The 21,677-nt window shown below is 35.7% G+C and overlaps 1 protein-coding gene across 1 annotated transcript; it reads right to left on the minus strand.

The window, feature by feature from the left end:
• Positions 1 to 747: 747 nt before the first annotated feature.
• LOC121426247 (transmembrane protein 106B-like) lies at positions 748 to 21,238 on the minus strand. Its single transcript, XM_041622471.1, has 8 exons — positions 20,460 to 21,238; positions 15,083 to 15,353; positions 14,627 to 14,690; positions 12,552 to 12,711; positions 8,635 to 8,778; positions 6,576 to 6,619; positions 4,747 to 4,797; positions 748 to 2,770 (listed from the first exon to the last, which is right to left on the minus strand). The coding sequence occupies exons 1-8, from the start codon at positions 20,562 to 20,564 to the stop codon at positions 2,674 to 2,676; spliced, it is 936 nt and encodes a 311-aa protein (XP_041478405.1). The 5' UTR covers positions 20,565 to 21,238; the 3' UTR covers positions 748 to 2,673.
• Positions 21,239 to 21,677: the final 439 nt, after the last annotated feature.

Raw genomic sequence — 21,677 nt, forward strand, 5'->3', positions numbered from 1 at the left:
AAACATTTTCTGTACTGAGGGCCTTAATTCTATTTGTATTTTATGCAAGAACTTTAAACCACTAGATGTGTTGTGAAGTCTTTTGTTATTTTTTTCACCCTGAATATTCACAAGAAACATGACAATCTATTATACATAACATATTTATTTTGAATAAGTAGCACACAGCTTGGTTAGAATGATAGCCAAAATAAAAAAAGGGAAACAATGGAAATCAAAGAAAAAAAAAGAAAGAAATAAAAGTAACACAGGAACAAAATATCAAATTTTTAACTTGAACACTGTACACTCTCAGAATCATCAATTAGACTTCCGGGAAGAGAGGGGGTTCACAAAGATTTTAATGTACGTGACTTAAACGTAGAGTTGCACTTAAATTTCAGTTACATGCATCATATAACGCATCACAACATTGGTCAAATCATGTGCACGAGAAGAGCACTACTGCATATCCATAAATCAGATTACGCATTAAATATGTGCATTCGTTGGTATTTAGGCACGAATCTTATTAAAAAAAAGTCACTCTTGAATCTTTGTGAAATACCCCCAGTTCCCACAAACAAAACAGGAAAATGGTCAGTGATATGTGTAGTCAGAAAAAATAGGGGCTGGCCATTGTTTAACATTAACGTTCTGGATCAGGGACTAATACCATGGTCACATTTGTTCTACAGCGGCTATACGGCGAGTCGAAAACAGCCGTTTAAACATTTTTGTACCAGCTAAGTATAGGTGGTTTGAATAAAAATGAATAAAATGGCTGTTTTTGACTCGCCGTACGGCCACCGTAGAGCAAATGTGTCCAAGGTATTAAGATCACTGCATTTCACTAAGGAAGCATTTTATGCTCTTTCTTTCTTAGGATAGGCATATTTGAAAATGTCCTTTCAAAATGGGTTTGGGTCTTACATGTAGCTTTATGATCACTGTTTTAAACCCGGATCTCAAATCCTCAAAAAGGTATTTTTAAAGAAGTATTTATATGACACGTCTCCTTTGCCACTCAAGGATGCTAATGAATATTGCACAATATCTTGAAGAAAGGGTTTCTTTGGTGAGCATACAGAAATGCCCCCTGAACTGCATTTTACAATAAGTGACATAACAATCTGTCTTCAACAAATTAATACACCGTAAACACCCTACATGTAAATAGGCTCTGTAAACTAGCAAGAATAATTGTTAAAAATTTGTATAGCCTTCACTTTAATGACACATGTTTGATTTGATTTATTTGATTTTTCTTCTAAACAAAAAGATTTTGACAATAAATTCAGAAATATATATACATCACTGAACATAAAATCACTTGCAAAAGATGGATTGTCGTTGTAAGCAAATATGAAATGACAAACCAATCATGTACATTTATATAACTACAGGTAACTGCCTATTAAAGTCAAATATTTGGGGACCACAGTCTTCCGTTCAAATTATTAAAGAGAAATTTGACTTAGAAGAGGTATGTATAACACATGTTTTGGATAATCTGATTTTAAAAAATAGCTTCGACTTAGGCAATTGTTTGACTTATGGAAGGTCATTAGGCAGTTACCTGTAGTCTAAAATAAGAATATAACATGTAAAATGTATCGGTGGTTCTTCAAAATAATAGTAATATATTCCTACATTATGCATCTATACCGCATTGGAACGGCATGTCAATTTATAGCTCTCCTGATATATTATGATATATACATTTTAGAGTGTTTAAAACACTAACCAACTCGAGGTTGAATAATTAGTCTGAACATCATGATACATGAACAAGTACGATCTACACGTAGATGGATTCTTGACTGAGCAAGTCAAAATGTCGGCATCTGGCATTGCGTATTAACTGAAGCACATTATCAGAGGGACCTGCCCTGTGTTCCTGCCTATGAAGCTCAATCAATGCTTCCACACTGAGCCTATGGAAAAATCCCTCATTCCTTGTAAACAATATTCAATGTGCCAAGTGCCATGTGGATCAAGGCATTACTCCCCATTATTAAGTCCCTCCGAGAGGATTCAAAGCCTTTGGTCCTCTTTTAGCTTCCTCCATGTATTGGCAAGAGGTACCTGCGCTGTGTTCTTGCCTATGAATCCCTAATTCCTTGTAAACAATTTTGAACATGCCAAGCCCCTCAGATAGCAGCCAAAACTGTTGGTCCTCTTGTTGCTTGCTCCATGCATAGGCTACAGGTACATGAACCATATTTCTTGCTGAAACATCACTTCAACAATTCAGACTGATATGGAACAAATCTTCTTCCTTGTGAACCACTTTCAATATGCTTTGTACAGATCAAGGGCATTAATCCCCATTACTTATTCCCGCAGAGAGGACTGAAATGTCTCGGTCCTATTGCTACATGTGTATGCACTTACAACCATTCTAGCTTCCTTTACAGTTGAAACTGCTCATTCAGAATTCCCAGATCCTTCAAAGGTCTTGCCTTGCCACCTGACAAAGACTCGCTTTGCAGATTTTGTCAGATGTAATATGTCTGCTGTCCTACAAGTGAAGTTCACTGCATCTGATTGCGAATTCTTTCCTTCTAATTTTTCACTTGTCTATCAACAAGATAGATTCATGTCATCAAACTTTATATCCAGACCTCCAGTAATTAGGTTTGTTGTTCTGGCACATTGTAGTTCTTGATGTCCCATCAGGAATTGGCCTTACTAGCTCATTTGGTCAAGTGAAGCACATTTGACAGGGCTGTAGTGGGTCATTGTGGCCTGCTGGTTCTGGGATAGCAGCTTGAACTGAAGAGTGGCTCTGTGAAGAAAAAAGATGACAAATGTATGAATATGAGAATGAAGCAATGAACATAATATTTAATCATCTATTGGTTATGCAAGTTAGGTAAAAATAACAAATGTATATTTTATTGTAGATCTTATTATAGATCACAAGTCCCGTACTTGTAAATCTATATTTCACTCACTCACCCACCCATCCACCCACTCACTCACTCACTCACTCACTCACTCATTCATTCAATTCTTTCCATGGTGTATACATAAAGAGAACTTTGTCTTCTTTGCCTTATCAGGATATTTATTTTTTTACAAATTATGCCAAGCAAATACAAATAGCTTTATACTAACTAAATCACCCTGTATTCATACAGGTAAATGCCTTCATTATCTTTACATGTTTGGAGTGATACATTTTTTTTATTTTGTTCCATTGAAATAAATTACTTTTCAAAGGAAATAAATTCTGTATTTGCTAGTATGATAAGTAGTCCAAACTCTTCTTATCTTTACAATCATGCCTATGTCAACAAATGGAAATATCTCAATCACTTTATATATTTACACAAACTTATGTGCTACAAACATTGTACATGTACATTTGATTTTTTTTCTCTTCTCAAATACATGTACATGTGTAATTTACAGATGACACATAAGTGGATTCAACTTGCATAAATAAACTCCACTACAAAAGTCCTTGCGCTAAAATTAAATCTAGGGGCTAGTTTACAGCATTTTTTCCCCCCTTTTTTTTTATAATAGAAAGTGAAATGTAAAGTTTTAAATATTTTCATTCATACAAATAAACCCATAGGGGCCTTTCTGTTGGATTCAGTTCGAACTCATTTTCAGGTTGTCAATGTTTTCACAACTGGCATGGTTAAATAGCTGAGCATAAGCCAAAAAATTTATATCTAATCCTTATTCAATGTTATGGACAAAATGCAAATGTTTGTGTATTGAAGTTATCTTCATTGTATATGGAGCACTTATACGACATCTCAACCCTCTGTTTCAAGATTGATATCATTTCCTTGTTTTCATAGAAAGTGTCGACATCATAAGAACTATAGAAAAATCATTTGTTTTAACAAATAGCCAATTGAAGTTAATGTGAATACTCTGCTTTTGACAAGACAGTGCTAATCACTGAAAATAATGAGGCACTGAGGCAGTTTAGATATCATGCACCTATTAATATTACAGTCGTGCAGCTCATTACAAGCACCCAGTCCCTGCACATAATTACATTATCATTAGTTTATTCACCAATGGTACATTGCCTGACTACACATTAAAATATTTTTTCGAACAAAATAGTAATCAGTGCCACAAGAAAATGACAATGTGTAATCTTACCATGCACTATGTTGAACATTTTCATGTCATAAAAGATCTCTTTTTCAGAACTTAAATCATGTAAAATATCCTAATAACATACAAATCATCAATAGTCTACTGTATATGGAAGTCAGATTTAAAGAGTAAAGATGTTGATGAATATTGCATATAAAATAAACACACATATCAACCCATCACTTGTCTTCACATCAAGTTGTTCATAAAGTCATGCATTACTTTACGAGAGGCTCTACGCTGTATGACACCACCCCTTTCGATGACTGAAGATGATCTACTAACACAAGGGCCCGTATTCTGAAGTCGGGTTTAACTTAAACTCAGGTTTAAAGTTGTGGTTTAAGTATGGGAAGCCAAATTGTCAAAATTGTTATTAAGTTGTATGTTTCTTATGTTTACTGTGCTCTTTCCTGATTCATCGATGGTGAAGACAATCATCTATTCATACTTCCTAGACAATTATGAATGATTTGAGAGCCAATGAGCTGAAATGTGATACCACCATGTTAGTGATTTATGTAACAATTGGCTATCAATACTTAAACCACAACTCTAAATCTAAGTTTAAGTTAAACCAGACCTCAGAAGTAACACCCCTAACAAGTGAATATTTCTAGAAATAATCATACTTACACAAACTGCATGTAAATCACATGGGTAGGAGAGTCACTTGAACAATACGATCTGAAAAAAAAAGGTTTCCAAATGAAATCAATAATTTACAGTCAGAGTAGTTCCAGGAGTTTTCGTTTCGCAGTTTGTTACTAAATGAGGGGAAACAGAAAGTGAGCCAAGTTCTGCCAATCTTTTTTTTACAAGCAAAAGAAAAAAGATTCTTGTCTCTTGCTCAAACAAAGGGCATGATTGCTCACATTTAAGACCAGCAAGAAAAATAATAAAATAAAATAATAAAGAATAAAAAAAATTGGGGAAGATAGCTTAAATGGTCATCACATGTAAAGTGGGGGAGGGGAGGGGTGACAGGGGGAAGTGCTGCCCCTGAGCTTCAGCCTTGATCTGCACCTGGTAATACAGTCTGAAGAGTAGATTCATGCTAGTTTTTCTACCAAAAATATACATGTAGGTATTGGATGGGCCATCATTATGGGGGGTTGTTCAATTTTTTCCCTCACAAAATTTTCAACCCTAATATTATCAATAATCAGAAACAATCAGTGACAGTGACAGTTCTTTTATAAAACATACTTTTATTACTTTTATTTCTTTATTCATTTTCATACAGGAAAAATCTTGTTATCCTTTAATATGACTTCCTGTGGCACTTTACAAGAGTATTTCCGTCTAATTTCTGTAGAACATAAATCAACAGGTGTCCTGTTATCATCAGCGCTGAAAGTGAGATCATTTTACATAATTTACACAAACAGACATTTTATGAGAGATAAGAGTGCAGATTCAAACATACAGTATCCTTTGATTTCATATACACATACATATGAAGAGCTCAGTTGCAAAAGGGTTAGGTTAGGTCCATTTTTCATCAAATTTCATTTTTTGTCCAAATCTATAGATTGTTAGCAGCTCTATAAAATGATACCAAAGAAGAGTTGAATATCATTTCAGTTTGCTTGCAAAAGGGATCATTTCCACAATGATAATTTTTGAAAAAATATATAGAAAAAATGAAGACAGGTAGATTTCTTTTATACCCAATTTTATGTTCACAAGATAGGGTAGAACATCAGGAGAGATGCCAAGTTCAAAAAAATGTTATGCGTGAGATTTTCATGACTCGACGTCTCTGTGCACGCGCGGCCAGTATTTACACTCGTACGTTGTGAAAAGGCGTGTGCGCAACGCGCGCGCGCATGAGAAATGGGCTTCAAAACCATGCGATGCACGCACGCGATTCATCGTATCACGTACTAGCTGTGCGCTGACCGCACTCTCGATTCGTCTCGCGTGCCGGGCTAGACGCGAAGGCGGTCGGCCAGTCGTATAATCTGGCGAATAATGCTACTTTTTTTTTTCTGTCGGGTCCCTAATGCGTGAGAAAAATGGGTGCCATGCGTGAGATCGTGAGACGGACCCTGAATGCGTGAGTCTCACGCACAATGCGTGAGACTTGGTAGCTCTGCATCATGACAATTTAATTTCTCATAAGAATATTGCAACAGGTGAGAATAAAAACTTGATTTTTCTTGGAATGGTCCAAAGTGGACCTAATCCCTTTTGCAACAAAATTCTTCATATATGTTAAGTGTATGCAAACTAGATCTAAAAGCACTCATTACGCCAGCACAAGTAAACAGAATCTCTGATATGTGTGGTAAAAATTTGTATCCTTTGTCATAATGGAATTAAGATAATTTGATCCATGACATCCCTCCTCTTGTTTGAATATTAAAATATGTTTTGCTCTGTCGGAAACTGTTGAGTGTTTCCATTTTGTTCAATGATGTATTGTCTTGAGGGCATTATTCTTTTTTTTGAATACTTACACTAAAAATGCCTCGGTGAAAGTAGCAGTAACATTAGCAAACATCTGTAAAAAAAAAAGAAGAAAGCACAAGATTAAATTGACACTGTGAAACGGGGTTTGCTTGTTGAAACGATGTAAAAATGTTGATGAAGGTATCCCCAAATACATCAGGGTGAAGCAAAAAAAAAAGAACAATGCTTACAAAACATACCCTAAATTGAACCAAAATATACCCAGTTATAATCACAGCACACTGAAATTTATTATGAATAGAATTCGGATGCAATATAATCCATTTGTGTTATGTCTACAAAACATCCTTGGATGGGTTGAAAAAGAAAAACAGGAGCTTCGATAACAGAAAATTTTAAATGCATCACCTCAGCATCCTATAATTTCATTTTATCTAAGCTTATCCACTATGGAATATACATGTGCAATATTCAGGTCTTTAAATTTTTATCATTTTTAGTTTCCTAATAAAGAAAGTTGCAAAAATCTAAGGACAGTTGCTAGTAGTGTTATGTTTTCTTTGATCTCAGAAAAGTCTACAACGAAAATCTACAGACTTGAATTGATTTGAAGTAAAAGGGCAAGAGAAAACAAGAATCATATTGTGAAGGTTCAAATATAAGAAATAAACTTGTGATATTTATCATTTTGTGAGCTGACAAAATATCAACAACAGCTTTTTCCACAAGGTTCTTAATGCTGCTTCAATTTAAGGTTAGGATTCTGTAGTAAAATTGATTAAAACTGATTTTAGAAGACAAACAAAGAAAAAAAAAGTTTTAGTTACACTTGCTAAAGTTTCATAAAAAAAGTGTGCTATGAAGTACATTGCACACGTACATTCCGACTTTATTCTCCTATTTATAAACAAACATAAGATGGGCAAATGCAATCAGGACAATTTGAGGAAAGATCTTCCTTTGCCGTGCCAGACACATAAATGCAGAGATTACATAACATTGTGTAAAGTAAACTACATGTATACTGATAAGGATCAGGTTAATTATAGGAAATGTAAACACAAGAGGCATTGTCTCACTCATAACTTAACTGATACATGTATGTGAGGGCTGCACACATGCTCATCTGATCTACTTTATGGACTTCTTGTTATTTTTTTTTTTACAATTTTAAATTTGTGACAATATATCACAAGATGAACCGAGCAGCTACTTCCATGTGACATCGTGAAAATAAAAACTTTTTCAAATCAATATTAACTGTTATTCTTGGACAGGTTTTTATCAAAACTTTGCAAATGTTAACTTTAATTTTTCTGCTTTATAATTATATGAAAAACAAGTTTACATTGGAATGAACTCAAGAAAACCCATCCCTCAGGATTCAAGCATGTTGGAGATTATTATTTCTACAGCCTTATATCTAATTCCATGTGTAAACTTGATCTGCATGTAGCTCTATACTGCATGAAGGCAATATAGTTTGAGTGAGGGATGTGCATTGCATTATGAAGGGTATTAACATCGTACTGCAATGTCCAAAATAGATCTTTCAGAGTCGAGAAAGATTATATTACCCCTTTTCTTGATAGCTTTCAAATATATATAAAAAAATACTTCCAAGGAACTATGATTAAAATATGGTAATTTGATGTCTGCAAAGATAAGAAATGTTAAACAACTTTTGGGCAGCTTTTTTTCAAATGGACTTGCTTCTAACAGTCGACTGAACAGTAAATAATTATTTTGACTCAGGCCTACCAGAGAGTTGTCCTTCATTTAACCTATATGCTATAAACAATGTTACTAAAATTCATGTTACCTATTAAAGTTCCCCACCCCCAAAGTCTTCTATATGATATAAAAAAATGAACTTTTGACTATTGAAGTCCCACATTGTGAAACAATTTACCAGCTAATTTCTGGTAAAGAAAATCTATAGAATCATATAAAAGACATCTAAAAGCTTTATTGTTGTAATGTAAATTTGGAGAGCAAAGCCTATCAGAGCAGTAATTGTTTATCATTATTATAACCTATAAGCATCAGTTTATCATTATTACTATTATCAAAACACTGATCTTGGCGATAATAATAAAATCTTACCTGTGAATTTTTGTTCCTACCAGCCAAGGTAAAGGGCACGGTCGTTACATTGGAGCCTTTTATCACATCACTCCAATAAGCAGACACTGATATGTTCTGTGAATACACAGGGACAAAGTTCTTATTTTCCAATGAGAATTCCATCTGTTGATAAAAATCAAAGGAATTATAGAAATATATCATTATGTTAATATTTAATCATGATTATATGGATAGCTACTAAACTGATTGTCCCTGTTCATTGGTGTAGGAACATTTATTAGCTAAAGATAAAAGAAAGTAAATGCGGCAAACAATTATTTTATGAGAAAGCTTTTAAAATCATGGTAAATTACCATAATATTATCATAGAATTGGTACATTGAAATCAACTCAGATTTGTAAAAATATGAAATCTTAGCTGAAAACTGATAGTTCTGATGATAATTGGCACAAAAAGGCATATATGGGACAGTGTATTAATATCATACTAAGATCGCAACAGTAAAATGGTAGAAATAGAAGTAGGAGAAAGAGAATGGAAATTATGAGACAGAAGAGGAGAAGAAGAAAATAAGAATAACAAAGAGCAGGAGAAGAATAAGAAGATGGAAAAGATGAAGAAAATATTACTTCTACTACTTCTACCACTACATGTACCACCACCACCACCACCACCACTACTACTACTCCTTTTTTCTTGTATAGTACATGTATGTACCGTAAGTAACGGTGTATTAACCGCACCTTTTTCTCGGCGGGGTAGAAGCAAAAGTCGGGGGTGCGGTTTATACACGGTGACGGGTCTGAGCCAGCCCGCCGTAACCCCTCCCGTACATGTACGATGTCTGCCAGTTAACAACACATCGAGTGGCCGGGCGTAGCCGCCCAGGCAATGTCGTTTAGAGGGGTATGAGCCGCGGGTAATGGGAAGCGATTATTGCAATATTACTTAAATGGTGTCCATAACAAACGCACTCACTTTCATGACACTAATTTTGACTTTATTCTCGATTCAAAGTAGTGAAGTTCCCTGACTAATTTAAAAGAGACGCCAAGCATACTCGGTAATATTTTGTCACCGCTGAGCGAGAGTTGAGTGAGCTTAGAGATTGGTAAGCAATGAATTCCAATGACCGGAGTTAGAAATGAATATTCATTATGAATGACGTAGTATTCTGTAGCGCGCGTAATTTGATAGCGTTGTACGTAGAGCTAGAGAGACGTGTTATGTGGTGCCAAAGAGAACTCGATCGTTTGGAGAACGGTGTAGAGAACTTATGTTGGTTACCAGACTTCAAAAGGGATTGCTGCAGCAGGCACTGTAAATTTACTGGTTGCAACATCTTGCCAGTATATCCTTGGACCACCTGTAAACCCACAACATTGTCACTGGTAATGTTAACAATATCAAATTAATAACTTGATTTGTCCAGAAAATATGTCAGTAAATGGTAAAGATTTGGCCAAAACAGATGTTATAGCAACACATAACTTACAAGTTTGTGTTGATGATTAATTTACAATAGGGTTTAACTCTTTTACTCTGTAAAGCCGCTCACAGTGGCTCGCAAAAACTTGCACGATTTGCAAGAATTTCCACTTTGTTTTTTCAAATAGCTATATCAGTTGAAATTTTGCCTTCATGCAGTTGATACAAAGAGACATCTAGCATCATCTATAATAGAAAAAAGAATGATCCTTAAACACTACACATATCATAAGCTACACCCGGTATCATACAGTGAAGGGCGAGGCGGTATAAACTTTTCCCTTTTTCTTTCTTTTATATATACTAGTACCCTTTTCTTCTGCTTGCCCTATTTGTTCCATCTATCTTTATTTCCTCTTTCTTTCCTAGACTTTTTCTTTTCTCTCTCTCTGTTCATTTTTCTTTCTTTCCTTCTTTCTCTTACTTTCCTTCTTTATCAAATATCCTTTTTTATTTCCTTCTTTCTTTCCTTATAATTACCTTGGCTTCCTTCTCTCTTCGTCTCCTGTTTTTTTTTGTTCTTTCTCTCCTCCCATTATTTTCTCTTTTTTGCGTTCTCTCCTCCCTTCCGCTCTTTCTTCCTTTCTTTATTTTTTCCCTTATTCTTTCTTTCTTTTGTTTATTTCCCTTCCTTCCTCCAGTTTTCTTCTTTCTTTCAAAGAATGAAGGAAACATGTTTATTTCCTTCATTATTTCTTTCCTCCTTTTTCTTACCTTTCCCCCCTTTAATTCTCTCCTTTATTTTGTCTTTCAGACATTTATTCACCTTCCCTTCCTTTCTTTTTTTTTTCTTTCTTTCTTTCTATAATAATTTCAAAGAATGACGGAAACCTTATATTTTATCTCTTTTAATATTTTTTCATCCTTCTTTTATTCTAACTTTCTGTTATTTTTTTCTTTTTTCCTTTATTTTCTTTCCTTCTCAATCATCTCTTTTCTTTCTCCTTTATTCCTTCTTCGCTTCTTATCTTCGTTTGATAAATGTCCCGTATTTCATTTTGTGAAATCTGGTCACCCTGGTAGGCCTATATTGTACCATGTATCATACCTTTATCTCCTGTTCCTGGCCCTTCTTTGGCAGCTGGCGAATGGCAAGCCGTATTGATATATATTGTGATTTTGTGATATCACGAATTCGAATTACTGATATCACTAATTCGAATTACTGATATCACTAATTCGATTTAGTGATATCACTAATTCGATTTAGTGATATCACCAAATTGAATTAGTGATATCACTAATTCCCTTATGTTTTTCACACAAATCCCTTTTTTGATATCAAGAAATAGAATTTGTGATATCACTAAATCGAATTAGTGATATCACTAAATCGAATTAGTGATATCAGTAATATGAGTGATATTAGTAATTCAAATTCGTGATATCACAATATCAATACGGCTTGCCATACGGGCGTGCATCTCGTCTGCTGGATTGTAAACGAGGAAAATGTTGACACCTCATGATGCCTTATCATTTCCTCCGCCGCTTCTTTCGTAAAAACATAGCCGAAATTTGGTCCAACCTTTACATCAAATTTTGGCAATCCTAAATGGACTTGTGCAGCCATCACGTGGCATCGATAAGGCTAAAGTACTGGTAACCTAATACTGTAGTTTGTACGTCTCTAACATACAACGCTATTGTTAGTTAGCTGCACAACGCTATTAAATTACGCGCGCTACAGAATACGTCATTCATAATGAATATTCATTTCTAATTCCGGTCATTGGAATTCATTGCTTACCTTAGAGATTGCGTTGTAATGTGGTTACAGTGCGACTTAAGCTGGCGCTATTCAAAGTCCCGTTTCGCGCCAGCTTGTTTTTTTCTTTCCTGTTTGCTTTTCATAAGATACCATGTCAACCACGCACGAGAGAGACGGCACGAAGCCTAAAAACAATTGGAAAAAATGTCAATTTCTTTGTTTCTTAAACCTTCCTATAATCCCGTATCCAAAATTCATGCTAAGACATCAAATTTCTGAAAGTGATTTTGAGATTGTGATGCAAGAAATGTGAATGTTTCTTCCTCCTACGCTGGGAAAGACAGATCATAATTTGATAAGATGTACTGGCATGACTTGTACTGTATCGTAGTTTGCAATGTAATGGCAGTGCTGTGTGTGTAGACTGTGACTGTGAGGTGAGCGAGTGTGTAAGTTGCCAATATTGGCGGGACCGTTCTTTCTTTCTAACATTTGTAGATGAATTGATCAAGAACAGCATATTTCTGCATACCGGTAATCTCTTTGGATACTTTAAAATCTTAAAAGCTTAGATTTTGTTTCTCCGTACCTCAAATATGCATGTAAATGTGAGAAGATTTTTTTTTTTTTTTTTTTTTTTTTTAGTCCAAAGTTGGGGGTGCGGTTAATACACCGTTACTTACGGTATACAAGTATGTATGTACACCATATGATGAATTAAAAAAAAATAGTCACCTGAATTAGAAGCCTCATATTTGATATTGACTCATTTATATGAATATCCACTGTTTCCACCTCATCTACTGACAAGATAACTTCTTTTGGAATCAGGAAACCGCACAGAACTCCAGCTATTATTGCACAAACTAATATTGATAGGATAACATAGCACCACCTGTAAGATTAAAAACAAGAGTAAACACAAATTATATTTATAGAGACATGACATTTTAGTAATTTCCTCGTGTGGGAAAAGAAGGATGTTCTATTATGAATTTATCAACATTTTGTTTACAAAAAAGATATACTTCATTTTGTGGGTATTATAAACTTACAATTATGTTCAAGTCTAAAAGTCTTGTACTCGCTTTAGTATTCTTTGATTAAATAATTTTGCTATTTCATCTATGATAATTTACAGTATGTTTCTGTCGGTATCATTCATTTATCAATAAACTGAATAGAAAGAGAAATGAACATGAATTCTCAGAGCAGTGTATGCAGGGTTCCCACAGAAATGAATTTTCCATGACTAAATTGCGGTTTTTCATGACTTCCTGTGACGTCCCGGGAGTTATGTAGAATTCGGGATGTCACAAAACTGGAATAAACGGAAATCATGAACACCAATTATAATAGCAGACTATGATCACGGTATGACAGTTGTGAGACACAACAAACTGGAAAGCTGCCATAGCCATGGCGTAATTTCCTTCAGCAAGAAATTTATCCACATTGTGCTGCACTAGACCCAGGTGAGGTGAATGGGTACCCGGCAGGATTAATTCCTTGAATGCATGAGCGCTGAGAGGCAGCTCGAGCTAAAGCCGGGGTAATAATAATAACAACGCGCCTCGGAATAGAATATTTCTAGATAGATGGCGCTATATAAATGCCTATTATTATTATTATAGCCAAGCAGTACATGCAATTCCAAGACTTTTCACAAATTTTCCAAATTCCCTGACTTTCCATGACCACAAATTTTTTTATGATTTTCTATGACTGTGGTAACCCTGTGTATGCATTCTCAGCTAGGATATTCATTGGTCTATAAAATCTGAAGTTCTGAACAGAGATTTCTTTGTACAAAGATAGATTTGTGCTGTTGTTGTAGAATCATTTTAAAGTGACTTTCACAGGTAATTTGATCACACGGTGAATAGTCTGTACTACCGGTGCAGTGTGATTTTTATGCTATTCTCTGATTTGTGTGCTATTATCGTTTCGGGTCAAGGCCAAAAGGAAATTCACTCAAACATCCCACAAATTATTTTTAAATTCCACTGCATGCTAGAGTGAATTTCCTCTGTATGTATACATAAATATCTTGATTTGTCCAAGCTATAATTCTTTTTTTTTAAATCTTGTAAACCCTCAGATAGTCTTGTGGGAAAATTATCAAAATAAGGTATATGAACTGTTTTCCTTGTTCTTTTCCATTTATATTAAGAGGTGATTCAAACGCATGAAAGAAAACTTACATCACTTTCTGAAACTGATACATTTACAAATATCACAATTAATACCCTGGTAATCATCATTATCCACCACCACCACCACCCATCATCGTCATCATTATCATCATCATCATCATCACCACCACCACCACCACCACCACCACCATCATCATCATCATCATCACCACCACCACCACCACCATCATCATCATCACCACCACTACAACCACCACCACCACCACCATCATCATCATCATTATCATCATCATCATCATCATCATCACCACCACCACCACCACCATCATCATCATCATCACCACCACCACCACCATCATCATCATCACCACCACCATCATCATCATCACCACCACCACCACCATCATCATCATCACCACCACCACCACCACCACCACCATCATCATCATCATCATCATCATCATCATCATCATCATCATCATCATCATCATCATCATCACCACCACCACCACCATCATCATCATTTCATCAAATAGATTGGATTGAATCATAGGTCAATGAATTCAGCTTTGAAGATTGGTCTGTTTGCAGAGTATCATCTCTACTTGAACACAAACAAATAAAAATAAAGCATAACAATAACTTCATATTTACGTTCTTCTTGGTTTCAATCTTTCATCATTGTATGGAATCAACGCTACCAGATCATCTTCTCTACCTGCATAAAAATAATACATGTGCAATACATGTTAAAAAGCCCAAGAGCTGCTTTATGGTGGCATCCAATAACTGGTACATGATTCAGTACACATCAATTACTTTGGAAAAGAAAATGAATACAGTAACATGCTATAAATAAATCCTACTTAAATCCTACTTCAAGAGTACAATATTATTAAAGAGGTTTGGAACTTATGATTATATAAAACAAAAAACTATTTAATTATCAGGAATATGAAAACCAATACTGTAGGTTCAGAATGCAGTTTAAACAAGTTTGAGATATCCAGTTCCTGATGTTTTAACATATTCTGATTGGTAGGACATCTTAGAAAAAAATTTGAAAAAAAATTCTGACATGAATCAACCAAACTGGAAACAAAACTTTACCTCTTGGGATCTTTCCTAAACCATTACAGGTCGGGCACGTGAATCCACTGGAGAGTTCCTCATAGGTGAAATGACCGTTGCTGTTGACATCGTCAGGGAGTGGCGTACTGGTGTCCGGGGAGGCAGGGTCTGCCATAGTTGCCTCCAGGGCACTGAGATCCTTGGAGCGGTTCCTCATGGTGGAAGGCTTGTTGTCTGTTACATTGTTCAGGAGTGGTTGCTTCTCAGACTCACTGTTGCTCATGGCTTTTCCAGTGGAACAACCATCATCCTTTTGGGGATAAAAAGCAATAAAAGAATTTTGTTGACTTATGCAGACATATGTATCAAACCATTAGAAGTCCTGCGGGACCCAAGTTTTATAACTGAAAATATAGATTAAATTTACCTGACATTTGTAAGAAAGATCACTTTTCTTTCTTCATCTACAGTTCACCAGCTGAGTATTGTACTTTATTTGGCAGATTTGATATACAGGAATGTATGGTTCAGAGTGCTGATCCTTTCACATAGTAATAAAGTGAGGTTGAAAACAAAATCTCATACATGTTAATTCAGAATAAAATTCACCGAATTCCAACAAGAGCTTCAGAATAGAATTAAGATACTCTACATTACGAACATTGGTTGAGAAGTCAAATCTACACTACTAGTTGGGCTTGCTGGTTCCTGTTCAGCAAATGAAGAGAGTAAACAGTCATAAAGATTGTAATCTTTACACTAATCATGAATGTACTAAGTCTATGGGGTATGTGCTGCATGAAACCAATTTCTGATCAATTGCAAAAACTTCAATTGTAAATCTGTAACTGATGATAAATCAATTGTAAAATTACAGCAAATCAATTTATAAATTCTACTGCAAGAAACAGCCAAACAGTCTCCAAAGATTTGCAATTGAAAACATGTTTCTTGTAATGAAGCCCCCCCTTCCTTGGGGAATTCCATAACTTTGCAAGTCTACATGTATTTGATGGTAAGAATGACTGCAATAAGCCAGTTCATAATTCCTTTCTGCGCATGATCAAAAGATTCTGCGCATGATCAAAGGAAGGTCATTTGTACTAAAGTGACATGGTGGTTTAAAATCTAATGAGATAAGCACCAACTTTGATGTCTTGATTATTCATATATTCTTTTGAATAGTGGTATTCGTTTATGTACATCCAAAAAACAACAATGCGTCCACGAACAACTGGTATTTCACTATTTGCCAAGTACATTGTGCAACATGCTATGATATGCATTCAAAGTAGGAATGCAACAAATACCTTCATAAAGTGTTCATTGGTGTGGGTGTGCTATTCTAGTCACGGGGCGGGGGGGGGGGGGGGGCGTTTCATCAACATTTTTGTCCGACAAGTTGTCAGATCTGACAACTTTCCTTGATTATGATTGGCTGAGAGTCACTGTTACTATAGTAACTGTCGGATAAAATGGGACTTGTCGGATAAAACGTCCGACAAGTCCTTTCATGAAACGCTCCCCAGGTCTATTCAATTTCTTCATCCTGCTATGTAAGGCAAGCTTACGTAATATCATGTTTTGAAATCTGCCTACCGGTATCTTAATAAAAGAAATGAAAGGTCATTTGACTGAAATTGTCCATGAAGTAACTACGAACTGGTCTATTTAACATGAATGATAAACATGCAGGCCTACTACATGTAAGATGTAGGCTTGATCAAGTCACTGGTTATACATGTAGCTACATGTACAGTCTGTAGAGCTTTGGTATTAACTACATGAGTCAATCTATATTAAGGCTAATACCTCAGTGAAGAAAATAGTACGCAAATATTCATCACATGTTGTGTATGAGCATGGATACAACCACAAATGAGTAACCAATTTTTACTACTCTTAAAGGGGAAGCTCACCCTGTGACTGGACCCTGACATCTAGTTGGTTAATTGTAATTAACAAAACAGATCAGAATTAAAGTGTACATTATTATGGAAAAAATCAAGTAAGAACGGTTACTAAAATGCAGTGTACATGTGATTAACTAAAACACTCCATCTGTGAATTTATGTTGGAAGCTTCTCCCTCATGATATAAATATTTATTTTTTCTGCTCACATTATGGTGGAATTTCTCTTTAATGGTTAGTGCATGCATGAATGAGTCATATTACATGTAGAACAATCAACCAAACTCAAATATCTTCATGTGTGGTAAGACCAACCAAGAAAGCTTGAACGATAATGCCGGATAAGATAAAGTTCAAACAGATCTTTGTACAATGCACAAGGCAGACTAAACTACATTTGCTCTGGCGACAATTGCTCGCTGCAAATTCCATACATTAATGGAATGGCCAACTACAACCATGGGCTTAACAATATACCCATCCTTAAAGGGAATGAAACCTTTGGAACAAATAGGCTTGTGTAGAAACAGAAAAATCAAAGAAAAAGAATAAAGAAAGTTTGAGAAAAATCGGACAAATAATGAGAAAGTTATGAGCATTTGAATATTGCAATCACTAATGCTATGGAGATCCTCCTATTGGCAATGCGACAAGGATGTGTGATGTCACTGATGAACAACTTTCTCTTTGGTGGACTATAAAATACCCTCAAAATGTCTCTTTTTGCTTTTTCTTATGATGATACAAACTCTTTATCCATGATGTATTCTTAAAAAATATGTATTACATGCCCTCATGTAGAAAGAACACATGATCTATGAATAGATGTGATAAAAGAGGCAATTCAAGTGAAATATATACTAAAGTAATGGGGAGAGTTGTTCACAAGTGACATCACAAATCTTTGTCGCATTTTCAATTTACTATCTCCATAGCATTAGTGATTGCAATATTCAGATGCTCATAACTTTCTCATTATTTGTCTGATTTTTCTCAAACTTTGGTCGATCTGTTTCTTTGATTTTTCTGTTTTCACACAAGCCATCTTGTTCCAATGGTTTCATTCTCCTTTAATCTAACATAAAACTCCATTGCAACCTTAACCCGACAGCTTAAATAAAATAAAGCCCGGAGCAATTGTCTCCGGAGCAAATATTGTGTCACTATCTGCAAGAGCAATGGATTTTCCACATTATGCAGCACTTATTCATAAACCATAATGTAAATCCATACAATAATAATAATATTAATAATAACTAGAATTTAATTCGTCATGCGGACGAATTAGGTGGTCTGTCATGATTTGTAATTCAGTGTCTGCTGATGTATGAAATAAATCATTTAGATATCATTGATAATCTTGATCGTAGACATCCTAAGAATAAGTTTTGACCATTACTAAATGTGATTATTGATGTGGTGATGACAATCGTCAGACATACATCTTCAAACAGATACAAGATAGATGATTATACCTCACGGATCAACACGGCAATGCCGGCATGATCGGGGAGGTCCGGGATAGTTTTGCCCCAGATAACTGTGAACACGGCATCAACACGGCAGCTTCACACGGATCTACACGGATCATGCCGGCAGAGCACGTCGTCAACACGGACCAATACGTCAGCAACACGGACCTACACGTCAGCTACACGGACCACCACGTCAGCAACACGGACCTACACGTCAGCAATACGGACGAACACGTCAAATGCGTTATCCATTGAGCTAGCATATTCCCCATAGAGATTACACGTAAGCAAATTTGAGAATTACAATTCCAATTTTGCAAGCGAAATACGGGCATGATCCCGGCATCTGATCAAAAAATGGAGGGCATATTTTCGAAAGCTTAGAATCTCGGCTACAACATACTAAAAGCTCAGGGAAAACTGACAAGAAACAATGGAGATATAGCTCACGAAATAGAGGAATGTCGAATCTAGTTTTGAGAAAAGGTCATGTCCCATAGAGATTACACGCAAAATACATGTGATATGAAAAAAGTAATTATAATCTGTTTTATCTTGCTAAATTTTAACTTTCATACCTTTTAATTATCATAAAGGATCATGTAAGAGGTGGCAAAAAGAAAAAAAAATGAAAAAAAATCATCTTTTCTACCCCAGGAATCGAACCTCCGCCCTCGAGAAAGCAAGTCAAATGCGTTATCCATTGAGCCACGATATTCCCCATAGAGATTACACGTAAGCAATTTTGAGAATTACAAGTCCAATTTTACAAGTGAAATACGGGCATGATCCCGGCATTTGATCAAAAAATGAAGGGCACACTTCCGATAGCCCAGAATCTCAGCTACAACATGTTAAAAGCTCAAGGAAAGCTGACAAGAAAAAATGGAGATATGGCTCACGAAATAGAGGAATGTCGAATCTAGTTTTGGGAAAAAGTCATGTCCCATAGAGATTACACGCAAAATGAGGAAAAATGACATGCCTCTTTTCATCGCTGTTTTACGCAATGATGCGTTTCTCAAAACGAATATTCATCTGAACTGAGGAGAAAGAGTACATTCTAATCTACAACATATCGAAATCTGGGCGAAAAACGATCTATATTCGAGAAGTTACAACCAAATTTGCATAAATTTGATGACGTCATTTTTGAAAAAATGAAATTTTTAGTTTAGGCGCTATTTTGATGACGTCACGATATAATAAAAATTGGGGGTCAATGGACTATATAAAGAGCTATAGTGAATTTTCAATAGGCTTGTTTTTGCCCATATACGGCCTATAGTGAGAGCTCGCGCGCACACGTGCTGCAAACTTTAATGGGTGTTAATTTCGTTATCATTGGTCATAGAGAGCTAAATTGGGTATCAAATTGTTCAAAATTATATTATCTATGCAATGATGTAAAAAAAACGGTGTTTTTGCACTGCGTTAAGGCATTACGCGCGGAAACGCGCGCGCGTACAAATTTTTGAAATGCTTAGATTTGTTAGAATGACCTGAAACGTACTCTCGTTTGGTAAAAAAGTGATTTTGAGCATTTTTAAATTTTGACGCGCGCATACGCGCGCGTCGTGACCTTCAGGTGACCTTTGATGACATAACCTGATGACCCTTGACCTGAAGTCGATATGATGTTAATTTAATTGATTTTTGATAATTGATAATGGAGATATGATTGATAATGTGATTTTACAAAATGGCGCCTAGATGACGTCATCATGACCTGATGACCTTGAAAAGCTTATTCTGACGTGTCCATGACAGATCCCATAAATGACATGAAATTCAATGAAATTGATCAAGTCCATTTTGAAATAACTTGGCGACAAAAAAATCGTTAAAAATAAATAAGAAGAAATTGACGAAATTAAGAGGTGATCTGTCATAAATGACAGACCACCTAATAATGCTCAATTCTTGTATAGCGCATCACACATAGCATAGCATGTCCCTATGCGCTTAAAGAAGAAAAAGTGAAAGGTAAGAATAAAGTAATCAAGATATTTAGATGTAATGAATATACCTGGTCATGATGGAAGGAGATGAAGGGCTTCTCAACAAATTCCAATCTTCTAGACATGGTAAATAAAAAAAAATCACCAAGATCCTGAATCAGAGTCCACAACATTCAGACAGGCATTACATGCAATTCCAATGTATTCCTGAAGCAGATTATCTCCAGCTGAAATGACTTGTACAATGACCCCAGCTAAGTGACCATTTATGGGAAACACAATTATGGCCTTTAAGAACAGGTAGCTGCTCTAGAAAGGTTATTTAATGTGCCTCTGAAGGAATCCGTCCTGGTGGTCAATATAGACAGGTGGCTGCTATCCAGACAGGTTCTAACACATATAATCTTCCTCCATGAAAATTAGTGCTTGTGTAGTGGTCACTGTAGACCTGTGGCTGCCATTTTTTATACAGGTTGGCTTTTTTTCACCAGCTGATTGCGAAGACCATCATAATGTGGGAAGGCATCAAAATCAACCCACCCTGAACTCACTGATGTGCCAATCCGTGTTCATCAGGCAAGAAAGAACTTGAGAAGAGTCCACTATTGTTCTAATGTAATGGATCCCACTTTAAATGCAGAGTAGATCCATCAATGGCCTGCCTACCAGGCCCAGGGAAGTGGGAGTTCCCTGGTCTATCCAACACTGTGCTGCTTAAGGAAGCTAGCTTGGTGAGGGACTTTGTGAACTAAACAACAATGCCGTGTTTCACTGGGATGTTTCAATCCACCAATGCCCAGGAAACATTCACATGTACCATGACATTTCAATAACTGGTACTGATCTAGGCTTTAGGTCAAAATACCTCTTTGTTGTGAATAAAGTCATGTGACCTCCAGGAACAAAACCAAACAGGTAGACAAACTTTGTTAAGGAGTCCCTTTTGTCAAGATTTTCTTTGAAACCAGACAGCTTTTGTGGTGTTGTGTATACTCAAAGACTCAGTGTAAGAAGCTTTATGAATGGTTAAGAATGTCTGAGGTAATGAATAGTTTGGAACCCTTTTGTGCTCCAAGAATGAGACATATTAGCAACAGTCTAGTTGGTTTTAATACAAAAAATACAAAAACTATAATGAATCTTGTACAATGCAAGCCTGAATCTAAAAACCAGAAACAATATTTTTAATCAAACTGGTAAATCAATTCTGATGAATCATTTTATAACAAAAAAAAAACATGGTAGTGGGTAGGAAATTTAATTACAAACTTCTGCTCTCTGCACAT

The sequence above is a fragment of the Lytechinus variegatus genome, chromosome 13 (assembly GCF_018143015.1).
Source record: "Lytechinus variegatus isolate NC3 chromosome 13, Lvar_3.0, whole genome shotgun sequence".
Classification (NCBI taxonomy): Eukaryota; Metazoa; Echinodermata; class Echinoidea; order Temnopleuroida; family Toxopneustidae; genus Lytechinus; species Lytechinus variegatus.

What these genes read in the sequence shown, in the direction of transcription:
- LOC121426247 (XM_041622471.1), bottom strand. Translation starts at nt 20,564, where the DNA reads ATGTTGTGGACTCTGATTCAGGATCTTGGTGATTTTTTTTTATTTACC. An exon ending in TCTCCTTCCATCATGACCAG is followed by an intron (nt 15,354 to 20,459) that starts GTATATTCATTA and finishes TATCCCCAAAAG; the next exon opens with GATGATGGTTGTTCCACTGG. An exon ending in TTCACCGAGGCATTTTTAGT is followed by an intron (nt 4,798 to 6,575) that starts GTAAGTATTCAA and finishes TTTTTTTTTCAG; the next exon opens with ATCGTATTGTTCAAGTGACT.